This window comes from Scyliorhinus canicula, chromosome 2, assembly GCF_902713615.1.
Source record: "Scyliorhinus canicula chromosome 2, sScyCan1.1, whole genome shotgun sequence".
Taxonomy (NCBI): domain Eukaryota; kingdom Metazoa; phylum Chordata; class Chondrichthyes; order Carcharhiniformes; family Scyliorhinidae; genus Scyliorhinus; species Scyliorhinus canicula.
The window spans coordinates 275,476,521-275,495,499 of NC_052147.1; the positions used below are offsets into that span (position 1 = coordinate 275,476,521).

The window sequence follows — 18,979 nt, forward strand, 5'->3', positions numbered from 1 at the left end:
GAGGGTCTCATTGAACTCTGACCAGTTTAACTCTGAACCGTTCCCTCATAAACAATCAAAACCTGACTAACTTTGCCAAGTATTATCTCCTGACTTCGAAGTTCTGGAGAAATATTAAGACCAGGATGGGGAACCTAGGCCAGTGTTTTTCAAACTTTCTTTACCAGGACCTACTTTTACCAATCGGCTGACCTTCGGGACCCATGCCATTCGACCTTTGCAACCCACACCGGCCGACCTTCGCAACGCACGCCGGCCGGCCTTCCCGCCCCACGACGGGTAACCTTTGGGACCCACGCCAGCCGATCCTCACGACAATCCATTTTTACTTACCTTAAATGCGACACGTGAGCCTCCTTGGTCCTCACGATCTCACTTGCTTTGTCATTCAATGTTACATTTCAGACTTCAGCTGACACTTTAAGATCTCTTTGAAAAAAATCAAGAGGTTTGTCCTCGAACATGCCGTGCTTAGTCTTCAAATGTCTTTGAAGTTTTGAGAGTTTTAAAATTTCACTTGCCAGTACTTCCCTGCATATAACACACATGGGCTTTGCATCCTGATTTGCATTGGCACAATTAAAGTCATATCTCAATAAATCATCCTTATTATGCTTTGTTCCCGATTTCAGTTTATTCTTAATGGGTTGTTCACTAGGGGCCCTGGAGCTCGGATACAGCTCACACCAGCACTGCTTTGTCCTGCTGTGGACTCTCCAGGGAAGCTCTCTCCATCGGATTCAATTGTGAGATCCTGGCCTGTTTGTGTCTCTTCCTTATAATAAAATAATCCATCTTCAGTTCTCCACAGAGTCCTATTGCTTGCTTGCTGGCAGCTACAAAATGGTGGAATCTCTCCTCCGTGATTTCACGCCCAAAGCACAGATCCACACAGGGTGCGTGATGTCAGTGTACTTGCTGGGCACGAGACCTTCTCTCTGCCGCCGCTTCCAGTGAGAAGACTCCAGTGTTTGTGTTTAAAGGCCGTTCGCAGCGGCATTCTCAATTTTAAAAAATGAAATGAATGAAAATCGCTTATTGTCACGAGTAGGCTTCAAATGAAGTTACTGTGAAAAGCCCCTAGTCGCCACATTCCGGCGCCTGTTCGGGGAGGCTGTTACGGGAATCGAACCGTGCTGCTGACTTGCTTTGGTCTGCTTTCAAAGCCAGCGATTAGCCCTGTGAGCTAAACAGCCCCTAAAAGCCGGTCGTGGCTGTTGGGCACTTCTCCCACAAATCGGGAACGCCATGGCCGACTGCTTCGCTGACACTCCCGACATCCGTCCGCCACCCTGAGTTCGAAAAACCCTGATCTGGGCTAGTGAGTGGGCCGCAATGGGGGGGGGGGGGGGCCTCCTTCATCTCAGTGGGCCGCAAGATTCAAATCGCGGCTTGTTCACTAACTGTTATGGACCAGGGCTTAGAAACTCCAAAGTGTATTATGAAGTTCACCTGACCTATATCTTCGATGTTGAGTTTGGCTAGGATGGGCACAAGAGTCTTCACTTCAGGTGTGATTCAGATACAGATTTCCGAGGCACTTTTATCAAAACAAAATTTATTATACGAATGTAGTTAACATATATAAAACGGAAAGCAAGAATATGTTAAAAATTGCAAACAGAAATAAAACACAACAGCTACTGTAATCTATGTATATAACTCTTAATTAACCCCCCTTAGTAACTGTTCCAATTCAATACAAAATCCAATGAAACCAAAACCCCTTTCAGGGCCCAGCACACTGTAATCACACTTGAATGGGACTGGTCCATTCCCTGAGATTCTGGTCCAGCCTCCAACCAGCAGATTCAAAACTCCTTCCGGAAAGCAACTCTATCTTTAAAGTTCCCAAGGCAGTTTCCACACCCAATGTGCTTTCAGTTCAATGGAACAGCTTTAAAATGAAAACAGGGAAACACTGCTTTTTTTTCTCCTGCACTCCAAAGCAACAAACCAAAACTGAAACCTCAAACACTTAACCCCCTCTCAGCTGACAGCCACAGCCCAGCTCCACCCACAAAATGACATCACTGAAGCCACACTACAAGTCATGTGGTCAAACAAAACCTTTCTTAAAGGGATGCTCACCATGACCCTTGAATAAGGTAAAATACATTTAATACACGCCGAATATTTCACAGCAAGTTATCGAAAATGCTTAATCATTTACATATTAATAGAAGTATCATCAACTTCAAGTGGTTAAAAACAAAATAAATATTTATGCTCGATTGTGCGCAGACGGCTCTCAGAGTCAATGCTATGAGCAATCAGCACGGTCCTCACTTCACCCGCCCTCGCTTTACACGTGAATCACTTCAGTCACACTGGTAGGAAAAAAAGCTACGTGATGGAAACCTGCACATGGGAAACGGTCAACAAAATGTCTCGTGGCTGCACTCAGAACCCTGATGGGCCTCATGTGGCCCCCGAGCCGTGGATTTCCCACAACTGATTTAGAAGGATAGGAGCAGGACTGAGCGGTTAGGCCTAACGACAAAGACTGAGAAGACTGGGATTCTTCCGACTAGAAAGGGTTCAACTGCCTTGACGTAGAGAAGATGTTTCCAGAGCGACCAAAATTAAGGGTCATAAATATACAAGACAACAACTTCTTATACCAATATTGAATTCCGGAGAACAAAAATAACAGGGTTAATGTGAGCTTTCATTCGAACTCTGATGGAAGGTCATTGACCTGAAACATTAACTCTGTCTCTCTCTACAGGTGCTTTCCCAGCTATTTTGCCCCTTATATTGAGTTTTCCAGCAACCTTAATATATTAACAAATTCCAGGGGAAACATTGCTAGGCAGAGCACGGTGAAAATGTAAAAGTTCACAGAATCACAGAGTTGTTACGGTGCCGAAGAAGGCCATTCGGCCCACCGTGTCTGCCCCGGCTCTCCAAACGAGCATCATGACTAGGTGCCATTCCCCTGCCTCTTCTCTCTACCCCTGCACATTGTTTCTATTCAAATACTCATCCAATGCCCTCTTGAATGCCTGGATTGAACCTGCCTCCACCACACACCCAGGCAGCGCATTCCAAACCCCAACCACTCACACTGCATTTGCTTCTTTCGCGAATCATATTAAATCTGTGCCCCTCTCGTTCTCGATCCTTTGCCGAGTGGGAACAGTTTCTCCCTCTCTACTCTGCCCGGAGGGGGTTTGGAGAGGGGTGGGGGGGAAATAACGCCGATGCATTTCAGGGGAGGTTGCATAAACATACAAGGGCGAAAGGACACGCTAAGAGGGTTGAATGACCTTCGAGGAGCAGAGGAAGTCTCACATGGAACATGAAAACTGGCATGGACCAGTTGGGTCAGATAGTCTGCTTCTATTCTTTCCCCGCCCCTGTTGAAAGGTCATACGCCTGAAACGTTAGCCTTGTTGCTCTCTCCACAGACGCTGCCTGGCCTTCTGAGTATTTCCAACATTCTCTGTTTTTATTTATTTCATTCTGGTTGTTTTGATTTTGTTTACTGCCACGTGTACTGAGGTACAGTGAAAAGTATTTTTCTGCGAGCAGCTCAACAGATCATTAAGTTCATAAAAAGAAAGGAAATAAAAGAAAATATATAATAGGGCAACACAAGGTACACAATGTAACTGCATAACACCGGCATCGGGTGAAGCATCCAGAAGTGCAATACTAATGAGATCAGTCCATAAGAGGGTCGTTTAGGAGCCTGGTAACAGCGGGGAAGAAGCTGCTTTTGAATCTGTTCGTATGTGTTCTCAGACTTTTGTATCTCCTGCCAGATGGAAGAAGTTGGAAGAGTGAGTAAGCCGGGGGGGGGGGGGGGGGGTCCGTGATTATGCTGCCCGCTTTCCCCAGGCAGTGGGAGGTGTAGACAAAGCCAATGGATGGGAGGCAGGTTCGTGTGATGGACTGGGCTGTTACCTAGTGTGTTTTGACCTGGTGGTGGAAGTCATTGGGCGAGTTAAACCAAGGTACCTTTCACAGCCACAGAGTCAGAATATCTCACCTGAATAAGAGAGATGTTATCCAGAGTGAGGCGAAAGAGGTAATTTCTGTAAAAAAAAACAGACACACATAAGCATGCTAATATTAAGAAATCAAACACAATCTCATTGATTTTGCAAGTCATTGCAGCTTTCCACGAATTCAACCGTAAACATTCCACAATCAATAAGGGTTCACATTTCTGGGAAATATCAAAAGCGGGCAAGAGGATGATTAAAATGCAAAATTCCTCGGTGCATGTCACACGGAGGAAAATTTGGCATGGGCTGAGCAAGACAGATCCTTGGCAACACAGAGAGGGAGAGAGAGAGAGAGAGAGAGCGAGAGTGAAAAGAAATAGAATAGACAGATGAAGAAATACAAGAAAATAGCAGGAAAGCAAAAGATTAGAGGAGAGGGCAAAACCAGAGGGAGAGAAAAGCGAAAGGAGATGTAAATGTGCAAAGAGGATCTGAGAGTGAGAGAGAGAGAGAGAGAAAGACAGGAGAGGGGGGAAATCAAAGGAAAGGAGGAGAGAGAAAAGGAAAAAGAGAAACAAAAGAGTGAAAAGAAAGGGATGAAAGGATGGGAGGGGGAAAAAAAAGAGAACAGGGATTAAAAGAGACGAGAAAGATCAGAAAAGAAAGAGATGGAAACGAAAAGAGAGAGAAAGGGAGTTGGATAAAAAGAGGGCATCAGAGAGAGAGAGATGGAGAACATGGGAGAACAAACGAGAGAGAAAGAGAAAAACAAAGATAAAGAGGGATTCGGGAAGAAGGAAATAAAAAAAATACGGGAGATCAAAAGGGTAAACTAACTTGGCAGAAAATAGGGAGAGACATGTTAAAACTACACCAGGTAAACTAGACCAAGTGATAGCCTCTCAGGAATTTCACGCTTTGTGCACAGCTTCAGGAAAACAGAATTATCAGAAGACAAGAGACAGCGTCTGACTGATAGTCAATCATGCAATTGGCCGCTTACTGTGTTTCAGCACAGACAGCTGGAAAATGTCACCTTATTTTAAAGAGGGTTCTTAACGAAAGAGAGACTGAGTGGGGAAAGTGTGTTTTTCATTCAAACACCACTTTTGCCAGTTTTTCTAAGCTGGACATATTTCTCATTCGGACAGAAGTGGCGTCTGGCCATCAATGGTGGCCATTTCCCTATGGCGGGGTACAGGCGGTTGATGGGACAAGAAAGGAACTTCAGAGGATCCCGCTAATTCACAGAGAATATAATGAAAGTCGCCCTAGTCCCCGAGGACCAGAGGCTGCTCTCTGCCTTTTTGAGAAAGAGCTGACTCGTGGTGGTTTAACCTGAGGGTCACCGCACCTCGGGTAAGGGGCATGGTTCAGAAGGCGGGGCCTTCATGAATAACCTCAGCCTGTACGGGAATTGAACCCACATCATCAGCCAGCCGTTCGGCCAGCTGAGCTAACAGACCCAAGTGTGAAAACGTTCTGGTCTGAAAAAGGGAGTCATTTGTGGCCATTTGGACACCTCAATTGAATGCTGAATTCTGATTGGATCAAAGTAGAGTTGCCATATATTTTATATTTTCCTCGAATCTGGTCACTGTTTTCTTTCAGATTCTGAATAATTAGCATTGCAAAAAGATATGATACTTGAAGGTTGATCATCATACTTCCTCCAAATTCCTTTGGGGTACTGCGCACAGTTTTAGGGAACTGTGGCAAGGAAGATCCTTGCTGACTCTTGCAGGTCCAATGCCATGTTACACTCTAATGAGCGTTGACTGGCATAAGGCAGAACTTGTGACCCACACTCGGGAGAAGGTCCCACCTTGGAGAGCTGCCAGCCAATCTGATTGGCCAGCAGCTCTCCAGAGCCTCCAGGCACAGCGCTGCAGTGGCCGGAAGAGGCACTGCAAGCGGGGGGGGGGGGGGGGGGGGGGGGGGGGGGGCACCTGGTACTCAGTCCCAGGAACTGGAGGACAGGTGGGATAGGGGCTGCCTGGGAGGTGACAAGGGGGGCCACTGGGGTCTTGGAAGGTAGGGTGGGGTGGTGAGGGAGGTCCAGAAGTTATCAGGCCTTAAGGGGAGGGCGCTCCAGTCAGGAGGCTTCTGATGGAGGGGTGGACCCCTTTCCTCCTGAGAGCCAGCTGTGTTCATTCATCCAATTCCCTCCCTGAGCTGTCATCTGCCCACTAGCCTGAAACTTGAGGATGTGTGGGAAAGGGCTCTAAAGTGGCCAGTAAGTAGCCACTTAAGGGCCTTAATTGGGGCAAGGGCGGGATTTCCATCTGAGGTCCTGCCCAACGCAATGTAAAGTCACTGCCAGGTCAGGGTGGGTGAGAACCAGGGAGTAATACCCTCCACGCAATTTCTCCCTCCCCTCACCATCTCAGAACCCGCCGGAGGAGGGCAGGGAGGAAGGGGTTTAAATTTTAGCCCTGGGTCCAAGTTGTTTAAAAGAATCATCTCTTAGCGGCACGGTGATGCAGTGGTTAGCACTGCTGCCTACCTGTCCGTGTGGAGTTTGTACAGTCTCCCCGTGTCTGCGTGGGTCTCACCCCCACAACCCAAAGATGTGCAGGGTAGGTGGATTGGCCACCCTAAATTGCCCCTTAATTGGAAAAAATGAATTGGATACTCTACATTAAAAAAAAAGAATAATCTCTGTGGAGAAGGTGCGACAGGGATTTAGAAAGTGGATACCGTAACTGAGAGGCTTTGGGAAGGGGAGTGACCCCGGTGGAGGTTTTTATGAAATGGTTTGAGAGGGTGGACGTGGAGAAGATGGGTGTGGTTTTCCCAGCGTGTTGTGCCCGGCACCGATCCCGTTGTTGGGTGCATAGCGGGCAATGCCACAAACAGGTTTCTCACTGGGCACCGAGCGCGATGCACCTGACCCGCTCTGCCCGACGCAATTGAACTAATTTAAATATATGTAGTCCATTCAGGGCCGCAGTCTCCCGCCCAGCAGTATTCACCCGCCCCGTGAAACCCACCAACAACTGGGAGAATTTCGTCCGATGTTTCCATTTGTGGAGGAGTCCAAACTTAGAGGCGATAATTATAAGATGGTCACCAGTAAATCCAATAGGAATTTCAGGTGAAAACTCTTCATCCAGAGAACAGTTAAATGTAAAACCTGCTCGAACAGGGAGTAGCTCATGAGGTGAATAGTACAGTTATATTTAAGAGAAAGCTGATTAATTTCATTTAATAATCTTTATTGTCACAAGTAGGCTGACATTAACACTGCAATGAAGTTACTGTGAGAAGACCCTAGCCGCCACACGCCGACGCCTGTTCGGGTACACGGAGGGAGAATTCGGAATGTCCAATTCACTAACAAGCAGATTTTTCGGGACTTGTGAGAGGAAACCGGAGCACCCGGAGGAAACCCACGCAGACACGGGGAGAACGTGCAGACTCCGCACAGACAGTGACCCAAGCCGGGAATCGAACCCGTGACCATGGCGCTGTGAAGCAACAGTGCTTACCACTGTGCTGCCGTGCCACCCATGAGGGAGAAGGAATTAGAAGCTGATGGGGTTAAATGAAGAGGGATGGGGGTGGCTCCCAAGGAACATAAACCTCTGAGGATGAGATAGTGGTCTCACTGCACGAGTCACCTCGAGACCAATCTGGATTTGAAAGTTAGTCTCAGTAATGATGACCCAGAACTATCATCGATTGTCATAAAACCCATCTGGTTCACTAATGCCCTTGAGGGAAGGAAATCTGCCGTCCTTACCGGGTCTGGCCTACATGTGATGCCAGACCCACAGAAATATGGTTGACCCTTCACTGCCTTCTGAAATGGCCCAGCAAGCCACTCAGTTCAAGGGCAATTAGGGGTGGGCAACAAATGCTGGATTGAACAGAAAGTTGAGCATACAGGGCTGTATGTAGAGTGCCGAGTTGAAAGATGAGGTGCTATTCTTCAGATTTACATTGAGCTTCAATGTAACACTGTAGCAGGCCAAGGACAGTGAGGTCAGAGTGGGAGCAAGGCGACCTGTTTCTGTTCTGTACACTCTCAGCCCTGTGCTGTCGCATCCAGCCCAGGATGCCCTAAACTGTTTTGGAGGTAGTTCTATGGGGCGGTGCAGTGGCACAGTGGTTAGCACTGCTGCCTCACAGCGCCAGGGACCCGGGTTCAATTCCAGCCTTGGGTGACTGTCTGTCTGTGTGGAGTCTGCACGCTCTCCCCATGCCTGCGTGGGTTTCCTCCGGGTGCTCCGGTTTCCCAGGTTAGGTGGATTGGCCATGATATATTTCCCCTTAGTGTCCAAAGGTGTGCATGTTAGGTGGGGTTACGGGGATAGGGCAGGGAATGGGTCTAGGTAGAGTGGTAATTCTGAAGGTCGGTGAAGACCCGATGGGCCAAATGGCCTCTTTCAGCACTGTAGGAATTCCATAGATTCTGTGGTAGTCCACGTAGTCCATGAAAGCTTCACTGATTGAAAAGTTAGGCCTTTTGGCAAGTCATGATGGAGCCGACCATTCCTCGGGTAACACACAAGAATTAAGGTTGCTGCATCTGAATGAAAAATGAATGAAAATCGCTTATTGTCACGAGTAGGCTTCAAATGAAGTTACTGTGAAAAGCCCCTAGTCGTCACATTCCGGCGCCTGTTCAGGAAGGCTGGTACATCTATTAGACAATCAGCAGAATTATCAATGCTCCTGAGCTAAATGGTGATTTAAAATAAAAATTGAACCCCGATGTAAGAAGGAGCAAGCATACAGTTCAGGATACCTGTAAGTTGAAAAGATGATGAGGGAAAGCAATGGGCAGAGTAGCACGATGATAAGGCTGGCAGGCAAATATCACAGGAAATAGTAACATATTAAATTAATAATACAGAGTTTGAACTAAGCACCCAGAGATGTATGTTTATCATGTGATTGTGGCAGCTCGGTAATGTAAATACAGTTTGTTAAATAAATCTGGAATAGTGGGCTGGATTCTCCGCCCCGCCGCGCCACTTTTCTGCCCCGACCCGCCGGCAGGATTCTCCGTTACGCCGCCCGGTCTACGGGGTTTCCCATTGTGGGGCAGCCCCACGCCGTCGGGAAACCGGCGGCCGCTGGCAAAACGGAGAATCCCGCCAGCGGAGAATCCCGTGTGACAGGGACCACGCAAATGCCAAATTGTCGTGAGCAATTGAATAGCAGAATCAATTGGGCCTGAGGAGGAAGCGAGTTTCAACACAAAATAGTCCAAGTTGTTGTACTTTACCTGGCTCCAATAATCAGCTGATTCCTGTTGAGGTCAATTGCCAACTGAGAGTAGTCATATACTCCGGGAAAGCTAAAATTCACCGCCCAGGGTCTGAAATCTGTGGAGAGAGTGAGGCAGGAATGTTATCAAAGTAAAACTTGAACGACAACAAAGACTTGCATCTGTCTGGCACCTGTGATTTGTTTTACTCATTCATTCTTGGGATGTGGCTGGCACTGCCTGGGTCAACTTTTATTGCCCATCAACTGAGTGGCTTGTTTGGTCCTTTGGATCTGGAGTCACATGTAGGCCAGACCAGATAAGGACGGCAGATTTCCCTTCTAGAGGACATTAGTGAACCAGATGGGTTTTTAATGACAATCAGCAACCATTTCGTCATTCCGGATTTTTATTGAATTCAAATTTCACCATCTGCCGTGGCAGGATTGGAACCCGGTCCGTTTTCACACAGCGAGTTCCGGGTCTGGAATGCTCTTCCTGGGAGTGCGGCGGAGACAGGTTCAATCGAGATAATCAGGTGATGGACTTGAATTAAAAAATGGGCGGGATTCTCTGATCCTGAGGCTGTGTTGACGCCGTTGTAAACGCCGTCGCGTTTCTCAACGGCGTCAACATGGCCTCAGGAGCAGCGATTCTGACCCCTACAGGGGGCCAGCACGGCACTCCAGCGGCCCACGCCGCTCCAGCTGCTGATCCCCGGCGTCAGATGGGCGCCGCGGGCCTGCGCATGCGCAGTGGGACCGGCGCAATTGCCGCGCATGGGCAGTTCTCCCTTCTCCGCGCCGGCCCCGACGCAACATGGCATAGGGTGACAGGGGCCGGCGTCGGGCGGCGTGGCGCGATCCGCGCCGGTCCCGGCGATTCTCCGGCCTGTCCCCGGGGTGAGAGAATCCCGCCCAATGTGCAGGGGTACGGGGAAAAGGCAGGGGAATGGCACTAAGTCATGCTGCTCAATCGCGGGGTTGGTGAAAAAAATGAAAAATGAAATGAAAATCGCTTATTGTCACGAGCAGACTTCAATGAAGTTACTGTGAAAAGCCCCTAGTCGCCACATTCCGGCGCCTGTCCGGGGAGGCTGGTACGGGAATCGAACCGTGCTGCTGGCTGGCTTGGTCTGCTTTAAAAGCCAGCGATTTAGCCTTGTGAGCTAAACCAGCCCCTTGAGCTAAACCAGCCCCTTACGTGCAGGCACGTAATGGGCCGAATGGCCTCCTGCAGCGCCAGAACAATTCTGTGATTCTGCTAAATGCCAGTACAGGCTCGGCAGGCTGCATGTATGGCCTACACTTGCTCCTGTTCCTCATGTTCCTTTGTCAGTCAAATGAATAAATCTCATCACTTCAATCTACCAGATCTTGTTACAGTAGGGGTAAATATAGCCATTACTGGTTGTTGAAGGACGAGCTGAGGATCAGCATTAGACACGGTGCATTATTTTTCATTCTAGTAGCACTTCCCCCTTTATATATTAACTAAATCTAACCCTCATTCACATTTTATCCTCATTACAATGCACCGTCTACAATCCATTGTCATTTACAGAAGCCATTACCATATTTTCATGGCAACACATTTCTCTCTTATTACCTCAATTATTAATTCATGCTGATCTAATCGAGGTATTTAATTAGAGGGTCGGCAGAGCGAAACTATTTTCTTTGGTGAGAGAATCAGAACAAGAGGGCACATCCTTAAAATTAAAGACAATTCCTCAGGAATGAAGGACTTGTTCACACAAAGGAGTCTGGAACTCAGTCTCCGAGTCCTGGGGCTGGCTGAAACTTTCGGGGATAAGGTGGACAGAATTTTGTTGGTTAATTGTCCACGCAACCAGGAGAGAACATAGTTATTATTTATAATACTAAAAGGCGGATTAATGGCCATGATCTAATTAAATGGGGGAGCAAGTCCAAGCTGCTTCTGTTCCTGAGGGAACCTGCATTTAGATAGCACCCCTCACATCCTCATGCAACCCCCAACCTGTCACTGAGTGGAAGATCATGAACGGTTTGTGGTCCATTAATTGATTCACCCTCACCTTTGATTCATGCTCATTCTCGAATAAGACCACAGGGAGCAGGAGTGGGGCCACTCGGCCCATCGAGTCTGCTCCGCCGTTCACTGAGATCATGGCTGGTCTGATGAGATTATCCTCAACTCCGCTTTCCCTCCTTATCCTCACAACCCTTGATTCCCTTCCTGATGAAAATTCTGCCCACCTCAGCCTTTCATGTGAAATGAAAATGAATATACCGATCGACCCAGCCTCCACCGCCCTCTGTGGTAAATAATTTCACAGATTCACTAGCCTCTGAGAGAAGAAATTCCTCCTCATCTCTGTCTGAAATGGGCGACCCCCTTACTGTGAGATTATGTCCTCTGGTCCTAGACTCTCCCACAGGGGGAAACAACCTCTCAGCATCGACCCTGTCAATCCCCCTGAGAATCCTGTGTGTCTCAATAAGGTCACCTCTCATTGTTCTAAACTCCAATGAGTACAGGCTCAACCCACTCAACCTCTCCTCACTGGAAAACCCCTCCATACCCGGGATCAACCTAGTGAACCTTTTCTAGATTCCCTCTTTGGTCTCTCACTTAAGAATGTCCTGAAGAAGCTTCACTGCAGTTTTGTTCTGCATGCTCCCATTTGCATTGTATTCTCTACTTATTCATTTACAGGATGTGGATGTCATTGCCCATCCCTAATTTAATAGAATCAGAGAATTCTAGAATCCCTACAGTGCAGAAGGAGGCCATTCGGCCCATCGGGTCGATCCCAACCCTTTGAAAGACCACCCTACTCGGGCCCAATCGTCGCCCTATTCCTGCAACTCCTCCCAAAGGGGCAATTTAGCATGGCCAATCCTCCTAACCAGCACAAGGTGGGTTGAATGGCATCCTTCTGTGCTGAAACATTTCTTTGGTCCTATGATTCTAACACTCTGCTCTAAGGAGAACCCTTTCTATTCAAAGAAAAACGACAGCACAGATTGTGTCATGATATATTTTTTTCTGTAAATTTAGAGTGCCCAATTATTTTTTTCCAATTAAGGGGCAATTTAGTGTGGCCGATCCACCTGACCTGCACATCTTTGGGTTTTGGGGGAGAAACCCACGCAGACACGGGGAGAATGTGCAAACTCCACACGGACTGTGACCCAGAGCCGGGATCGAACCTGGGGCCTCAGTGCCGTGAGGCAGCAGTGCTAACCACTGCACCACCGTGCTGCCTGTGTCATGATATTTGCGCTTTTCTCAATGTGCAACGTTTCCATCTTGTACCCCAATCCAAAATGCTCTCCAGTTCCAGGCAATCACTCGGTAAGGCCTTTGCGCACCGTGATACCTGTTCCTCTTTATCTACATTGGGTGTTTCATTTTTGATGAGCGCAGACTTGATTATTCACTTAGAACATAGAACATACAGTGCACAAGGAGGCCATTCGGCCCATCGAGTCTGCACCGACCCACTTAAACCCTCACTTCCACCCTATCCCCGTAACCCAATAACCCCTCCTCACCTTTTTTGGTCACTAAGGGCAATTTAGAGAATCGCCCGCCAGCGAGTGGCCGGAGAATTCCCGCTATTGTTTGCTGTGCAGACTGTGTGATTTTACTTCAGGACCCCCCCCGATCTGTGATGACGTTTTTGTTCCCAGTGACAAGAACAATCTCTTGTTTGCCATCTTCATGCTCGTTTCCTGGCTGCGGTTTCCTATTTACAGTTTCCCGGCAGGAGTTGCAGCCACACACGGCAGACAATGAATGCCGACCTTATGTTGGAATCCGCACCCCAGGAGCCTATCTTTCAATTAGCCTCAGCTTGAATTCCATCGATGCATCCGAATCAGTCCCGACCGATCCCGCTTCAGTGATCGTCAACCAAACCTCTGCACTCCTCCAATTCTGCAAGGTACCCTCGCCCCAGCGTTGTTGGCCGTTCCTTCAGCTGACTGGTCCCGGGACCCTGGAGTTCCCTCGCCGAAGCCTCTCCATCTCACTGGTCTTCCGTGAAAACCTCCGTCCCGTCCCGTCGTCAGTATCTCCTGGCCCTGCTGAAGTCGGTGGGAATTCGGACGGTTCGCCGTATCCGGCGGAGTGGAACCAGCCGCGGCGGACCAGAAAATCCCGGCCTCCTTCTCTGGCTCACTGTCAAACTTGATTTGACAATTACTCCCGTGAAGTGTCCTTGGAATGTTTTACTTTGTTGAGGGGTTGGGGGGGGGGGGGGGGGGGGGCTATGTAAAAATAAGTTGTTACTTCATAAAACAGATGCCTTCTCAAGCCAAAACTGAACTTAAGTTGTGAGACTCTGTTGAAATTGGCTTCGTCCGAATTTGTCTAATTCACAGAATTTACAGTGCAAAAGGAGGCCATTCGGCCCATCGAGTCTGCACCGGCCATCGGAAAGAGCACCCTACTTAAGCCCATGCCTCCACCCTATCCCCGTAACCCAGCAACCCCTCCTAATCCTTTTGGACACTAAGGGCAATTTAGCATGGCCAATCCACCTAACCCGCACGCCTTTGGACTGTGGGAGGAAACCGGAGCACCCAGAGGAAACCCACGCAGACACGGGGAGGACGTGCAGACTCCGCACAGATGGTGACCCAAGCCAGGAATCGAACCTGCGACCCTGGAGCTGTGAAGCAACAGTGCTAACCACTGTGTTACCGTGCCGCCCACACTCCTTATGGCTTTTGGCAGCCAGTGAGGTATAGTCAACCCCCCACAAAGAGGCTACCAACGCCCACTGCAGAGCTCACACAGACAAACTCCGAGGGAAAAGAGTGAAGAGCAGGAACCTTTCCCTTCGAAAACAGGAGGAGGGGGAATAAAAATAATGGATTCCAGTTTCTTTCATTGTCCCCAGAAACCCTTTGGTTTTCATTGCCCCACAGAAACGAATCGAGAAAATCTTCCAGGATCCACGCTCCTTGCTGCTGAACTGTACCATAGCGATGATCACACCCTGAAGAATCAAACAGCCTGGCTGATTAACGACAGCCTTCAGCAAAGATATTTATTAGGCCCTCACCTCCTGCATTCCCTGATCCAAATTAAGCAACCTAATGCCCTCAGTTTAATGCATCTGAGCGGTACAGCGTGCCGATCTCAGTCATAAGTATCAGAACCAAGAAGTCAGCGCATTGAACAGCAACTGACATAGGCCAGGAGAAATCAGGGATTGGTAGAGTAAGGCCAATGGCAACGGCAATTTATCACAACAAGAGGCAAATTAATAGTAGTATAGAATACAAGAAGAAACAACAAAGTTATACTAAATCTGGAAATTGCTGAAAAAGAGACATGTTGCCGAAGCTTTTCATTTCGCACTCATCAGGACAAACACCACAATGTCAAATTTTAAATGATCACACCGAATGATACTACAGGAGGAAAGGGTGCTGTTTGGTTGGCAAGTCATCTCTGATCAGACAAGGCATTACAGGGAGAAAGCAATGGGGAACTATAGAACTATAGGCTCCCCAAGCTCCCAAAGAAAATGTTCAAGCTTTGCGACTTTTTTTGAATTATCTGGGAGTTTGGGGAACCTATTGTTCCCTCTTGCTTTCTCCATGGTAACGACGTAGCTAATCACCATTTCTCCTTTTGTATAGGTTGTTGCGATTGTTTGAAATTTGGTATTCTTGCGTTTGTCCCGATGCATGCAAAAAGCAAAGCTTCAGCAACATGCCTTTCTTTTCAGCAATATCCTCCTGAATCTATGTCAATCATCAGGTTAAACCCCAGCTGCAATGCTGGCTAGAATCAGTAAGAAGTCTTACAACACCAGGTTAAAGTCCAACAGGTTTGTTTCAAACACTAGCTTTCGGAGCACTGCTCCTTCATTCACCTGAGGAAGGAGCAGTGCTCCGAAAGCTAGTGGTTCGAAACAAACCTGTTGGACTTTAACCTGGTGTTGTAAGACTTCTTACTGTGCTCACCCCAGTCCAATGCCGGCATCTCCACATCATGGCTAGAATCATATCACCTCTAAAGATTCTCTGAGGTGCGGACCAAGAGCAAGGCCCATGCCCGCTGGTGATGCCCGGCTGCACATGCCCCTGTACCACCTCACCAATTAGGAGGCTGCCACCAGAATTGAGGGTGGCAGGAGGGATAGGTGCCCGGCTGGTCCACTGGGGGAAGGTATGCACTGCTCTGGCAATGGAAAATGCTCTGGAAAGTGAGGGCACATCAGGATGGAGGCTCTCTTGGAAGATTTGTGCAATTATTAAAATGACAACGGCCAGGCCATCATTGTCTATTTTAAAAATGTGTTCAAGGGCGTGGGTCCCGCTGGCAAGGCCGGCATGTATTGCCCTTCTTAATTGCCCTTTAGAAGGAGGTGGTGCTTTGCCTCCTTGAATTGGCACTGCCCATGTGGTGCAACTACTCACAGTGCTGTTGGCAAGGGATTTTGACCCAGCATCAATGAAGGAATTATGTTACAGTTCCAAGTCAGGATGGTGTGCGGGCATGAAGGGGAACTCCCAGGTGGTGGTCTTACCATCTTGTCCTTGTCCTTCTAACACAGTGGTGGGCAACCTGCAGTCTGGGGTCTCATACGGCCGATCTGGATTCTGAGTGCGGCCCACAAGATATTTCGCTGACCGTCGCTCAGGCGCAGGGTTATCGAACATTACAGCGCAGTACAGGCCCTTCGGCCCTCGATGTTGCACCGACCTGTGAAACCAATCTAAAGCCCATCTACACTATTCCCTTATCATCCACATGTTTATCCAATGACCATTTAAATGCCCTTAATGTTGATGAGTCCACTACTGTTGCAGGCAGGACATTCCACACCCGTACTACTGTCTGAGTGAAGAACCTACCTCTGACATCTGTCCTGTATCTATCCCCCCTCAATTTAAAGCTATGTCCCCTCGTGCTGAACATCACCATCCGAGGAAAAAGGCTCTCACTGTCCACCCTATCTAATCCTCTGATCATCTTGTATGCCTCTATTAAGTCACCTCTCAACCTTCTTCTCTCTAATGAAAACAGCCTCAAGTCCCTCAGTCTTTCCTCATAAGATCTTCCCTCGATACCAGGCAACATCCTGGTAAATCTCCTCTGCACCCTTTCCAATGCTTCCACATCCTTCCTATAATGCGGAGACCAGAACTGAACGCAATACTCCAAATGCGGCCGCACCAGAGTTTTGTACAACTGCAACATGACCTCATGGCTCCGATACTCAATCCCTCTACCAATAAAGGCCAACACACCGTACGTCTTCTTACCAACCCTATTAACCTGGGTGGCAACTTTCAGGGATCTATGTGCATGGACACCGAGATCTCTCTGCTCATCCACACTACCAAGAATCTTACCATTAGCCCAGTACTCTGTATTCCTGTTACTCCTTCCAAAATGAATCACCTCACACTTTTCTGCATTAAACTCCATTTGCCACTTCTCAGCCCAGCTCTGCAGCTTATCTATGTCCCTCTGTAACCTGCAACATCCTTCCGCACTGTCCACAACTCCACCGACTTTAGTGTCATCTGCAAATTTACTCACCCAACCTTCTACGCCCTCCTCTAGGTCATTTATAAAAATAACAAACAGCAGTGGCCCCAAAACAGATCCTTGTGGTACACCACTAGTAACTGAACTTCAGGCTCACACGGTTCTCACATTCCACTGATTTCCAGTCGTGTAATTTTTTTCCTACCGGTTTGACTGAAGTGATTTGCACGTGGAGCGAGGGTGAGTGAAGTGAGATGTGTGTTGATTGCTCACAACATCGACTGTGAGAGCCGGGCCCTCCCTCTGCGTCCAAATTTCTTTTGTTTTTACCACTTGAAGTTGACGGCAGTTCTATTAATATATTAATGATTAAGCATTTTCTATAACGTGTTGTGAAATATTCGACGTGTATTAAATGTATTTAATCTTATCCATGGGGTCATGGTTGGTGAACAAGCCCCGATTTCAACCTTGCGGCCCACTGAGATGAAGGAGGGCCAGTCACGTGGCCCATTCACTAGCCCAGGTTGCCAGTCACTGCTCTCGGTGATAGCGGTCTTGGCTTTTGGAAAGGTGCTGTTGAAGTAAGTGTGAGTAATACAGGGGTGTGCCTTGTCTCAAAGGGGCAGCTGATAATTAATGCCTCCCCTCCCGAATCTGTGACTTTATCTATAGTGCCTCTCATGATTCAGGACGTCCCAAAGCACTTTGCGACCAATGAAGCACTTTTTTTCCCCCAATTAAGGAGAAATTTAGCCAATCCCCCCCACCTTGCACGTCTTTGGGTTGTGGGGGTGAGACCCACGCAGACACGGGGAGAATGTGCAAACTCCACACGGACAGTGACCCGGTGGCCAGGTCCTCAGTGCCATGAGGCAGCAGTGCTAATCACTGAGTCACCATGCCGCCCTTCATAGAACATAGAACATTGCAGCACAGAACAGGCCCTTCGGCCCTCGATGTTGTGCCGAGCAAGGATCACCCTACTGAAGCCAACGTATCCAGTAACCCAACAACCCCCATTAACCTTATTTTCCAGGACACTAAGGACAATTTAGCATGGCCAATCCACCTAACCCGCACATCTTTGGACTGTGGGAGGAAACCGGAGCATCCGGAGGAAACCCACGCACACACGGGGAGGACGTGCAGACTCCGCACAGACAGTGACCCAGCCGGGAACCGAACCTAGGACCCTGGAGCTGTGAAGCATTGACGCTAACCACCATGCTACCGTGCTGCCCCCAAATTAGGGTTAGGGTTAGGGTTAGGGTCAATGAAGCATTTTTTACCGTGGACTCACTGTTGTTATGTCGGAAACGCCGCAGCCAATTTACGCACAGCATGCTCCCACAAACAGCAATGTGATCATCCGGTTTAGTGACACTCGTTGAGGGAAATATATTGACCATAACACCAGGGAGAAGGCTCCCTGTTCTTCTTCAAAATGACGTCACGGGATCTTTCACAACCAGCCTGAGAGAGCCAACAGGGCCTCGGTTTCATCCTCAGCCTCGGTTTTGTGCTCATGTTTCTGGAGTTGAGCTTGAATCCATGATCTGACCTAGCCAACACATCCACGCCTCCCCATACACATTCATATCCCATACACATGTTTACGAGGCTGCTTCTAAAGGCCACGGAAAAACAGTGATACAGCTGAACTTCAGAATTCCCTTATTAAAGATTAACATTTGGAGGTGGAAAATGTCACGAGAGCACATTTAATCAATGACGGTTAAATGCTGAACTCGTTTCTTCATGCAGGAAGCTCTTCAAACCACTCCAACCGTTACAGCGGTGACCCCTTCAACACTACTTGATCAACTGCAAAGCACTTTGAGACCTCCTGAGGTCGTGAAAGGCGCCATAAAAATGCAAGTCTCGAGTTTGCCTTCTCGAGCCACCAGTCTGTCACTTTTCAGTGTGAGCCTCATTCAGCTGAATCGGCCCTTCAAACACACAGCTCGCGGGTTTCTAAGGGGAGAATGACCTGCCGTTGCCTGATGCTCGCCGCAGATCGAAAGGGCAGAGAATGAGAATTTGAGACACTAGCCTGGACTCCTAGTGACCATGCAGCCTCTGTCTTGCTGGGGAGGGGGAGCTGAAAGTGCTTTAATCGATTAGAATTCTGCTCGCCGGAGTCAATAGGAAGGGGTTTGATCCATTAGGATTCTGCGCCATGAACCATGGTTTTATCAGTCTGACAAAGCACCGAATGTTCCCGGCATCATTACTTATCACTTCAAGGTTTCTGTTGATGCTGGCAGCATTCATCGCAGGAGCAATAACACAAAATGAA

The 18,979-nt window shown here is 48.2% G+C and overlaps 1 protein-coding gene across 2 annotated transcripts in view; it reads right to left on the reverse strand.

Annotated features, from left to right (window-relative positions):
* The window catches only part of sema5ba (sema domain, seven thrombospondin repeats (type 1 and type 1-like), transmembrane domain (TM) and short cytoplasmic domain, (semaphorin) 5Ba), a 396,442-nt gene that overhangs the window by 194,142 nt on the left and 183,321 nt on the right, over positions 1 to 18,979 (reverse strand). For both annotated transcript variants that reach the window (XM_038790081.1, XM_038790080.1), the window contains exons 4-5: positions 9,193 to 9,292; positions 3,998 to 4,043 (exon numbers count right to left, since the gene is read on the reverse strand). In XM_038790081.1, coding sequence (XP_038646009.1) covers positions 3,998 to 4,043; positions 9,193 to 9,292 — 146 coding nt within the window. The remainder of the gene's footprint in view (positions 1 to 3,997; positions 4,044 to 9,192; positions 9,293 to 18,979) is intronic.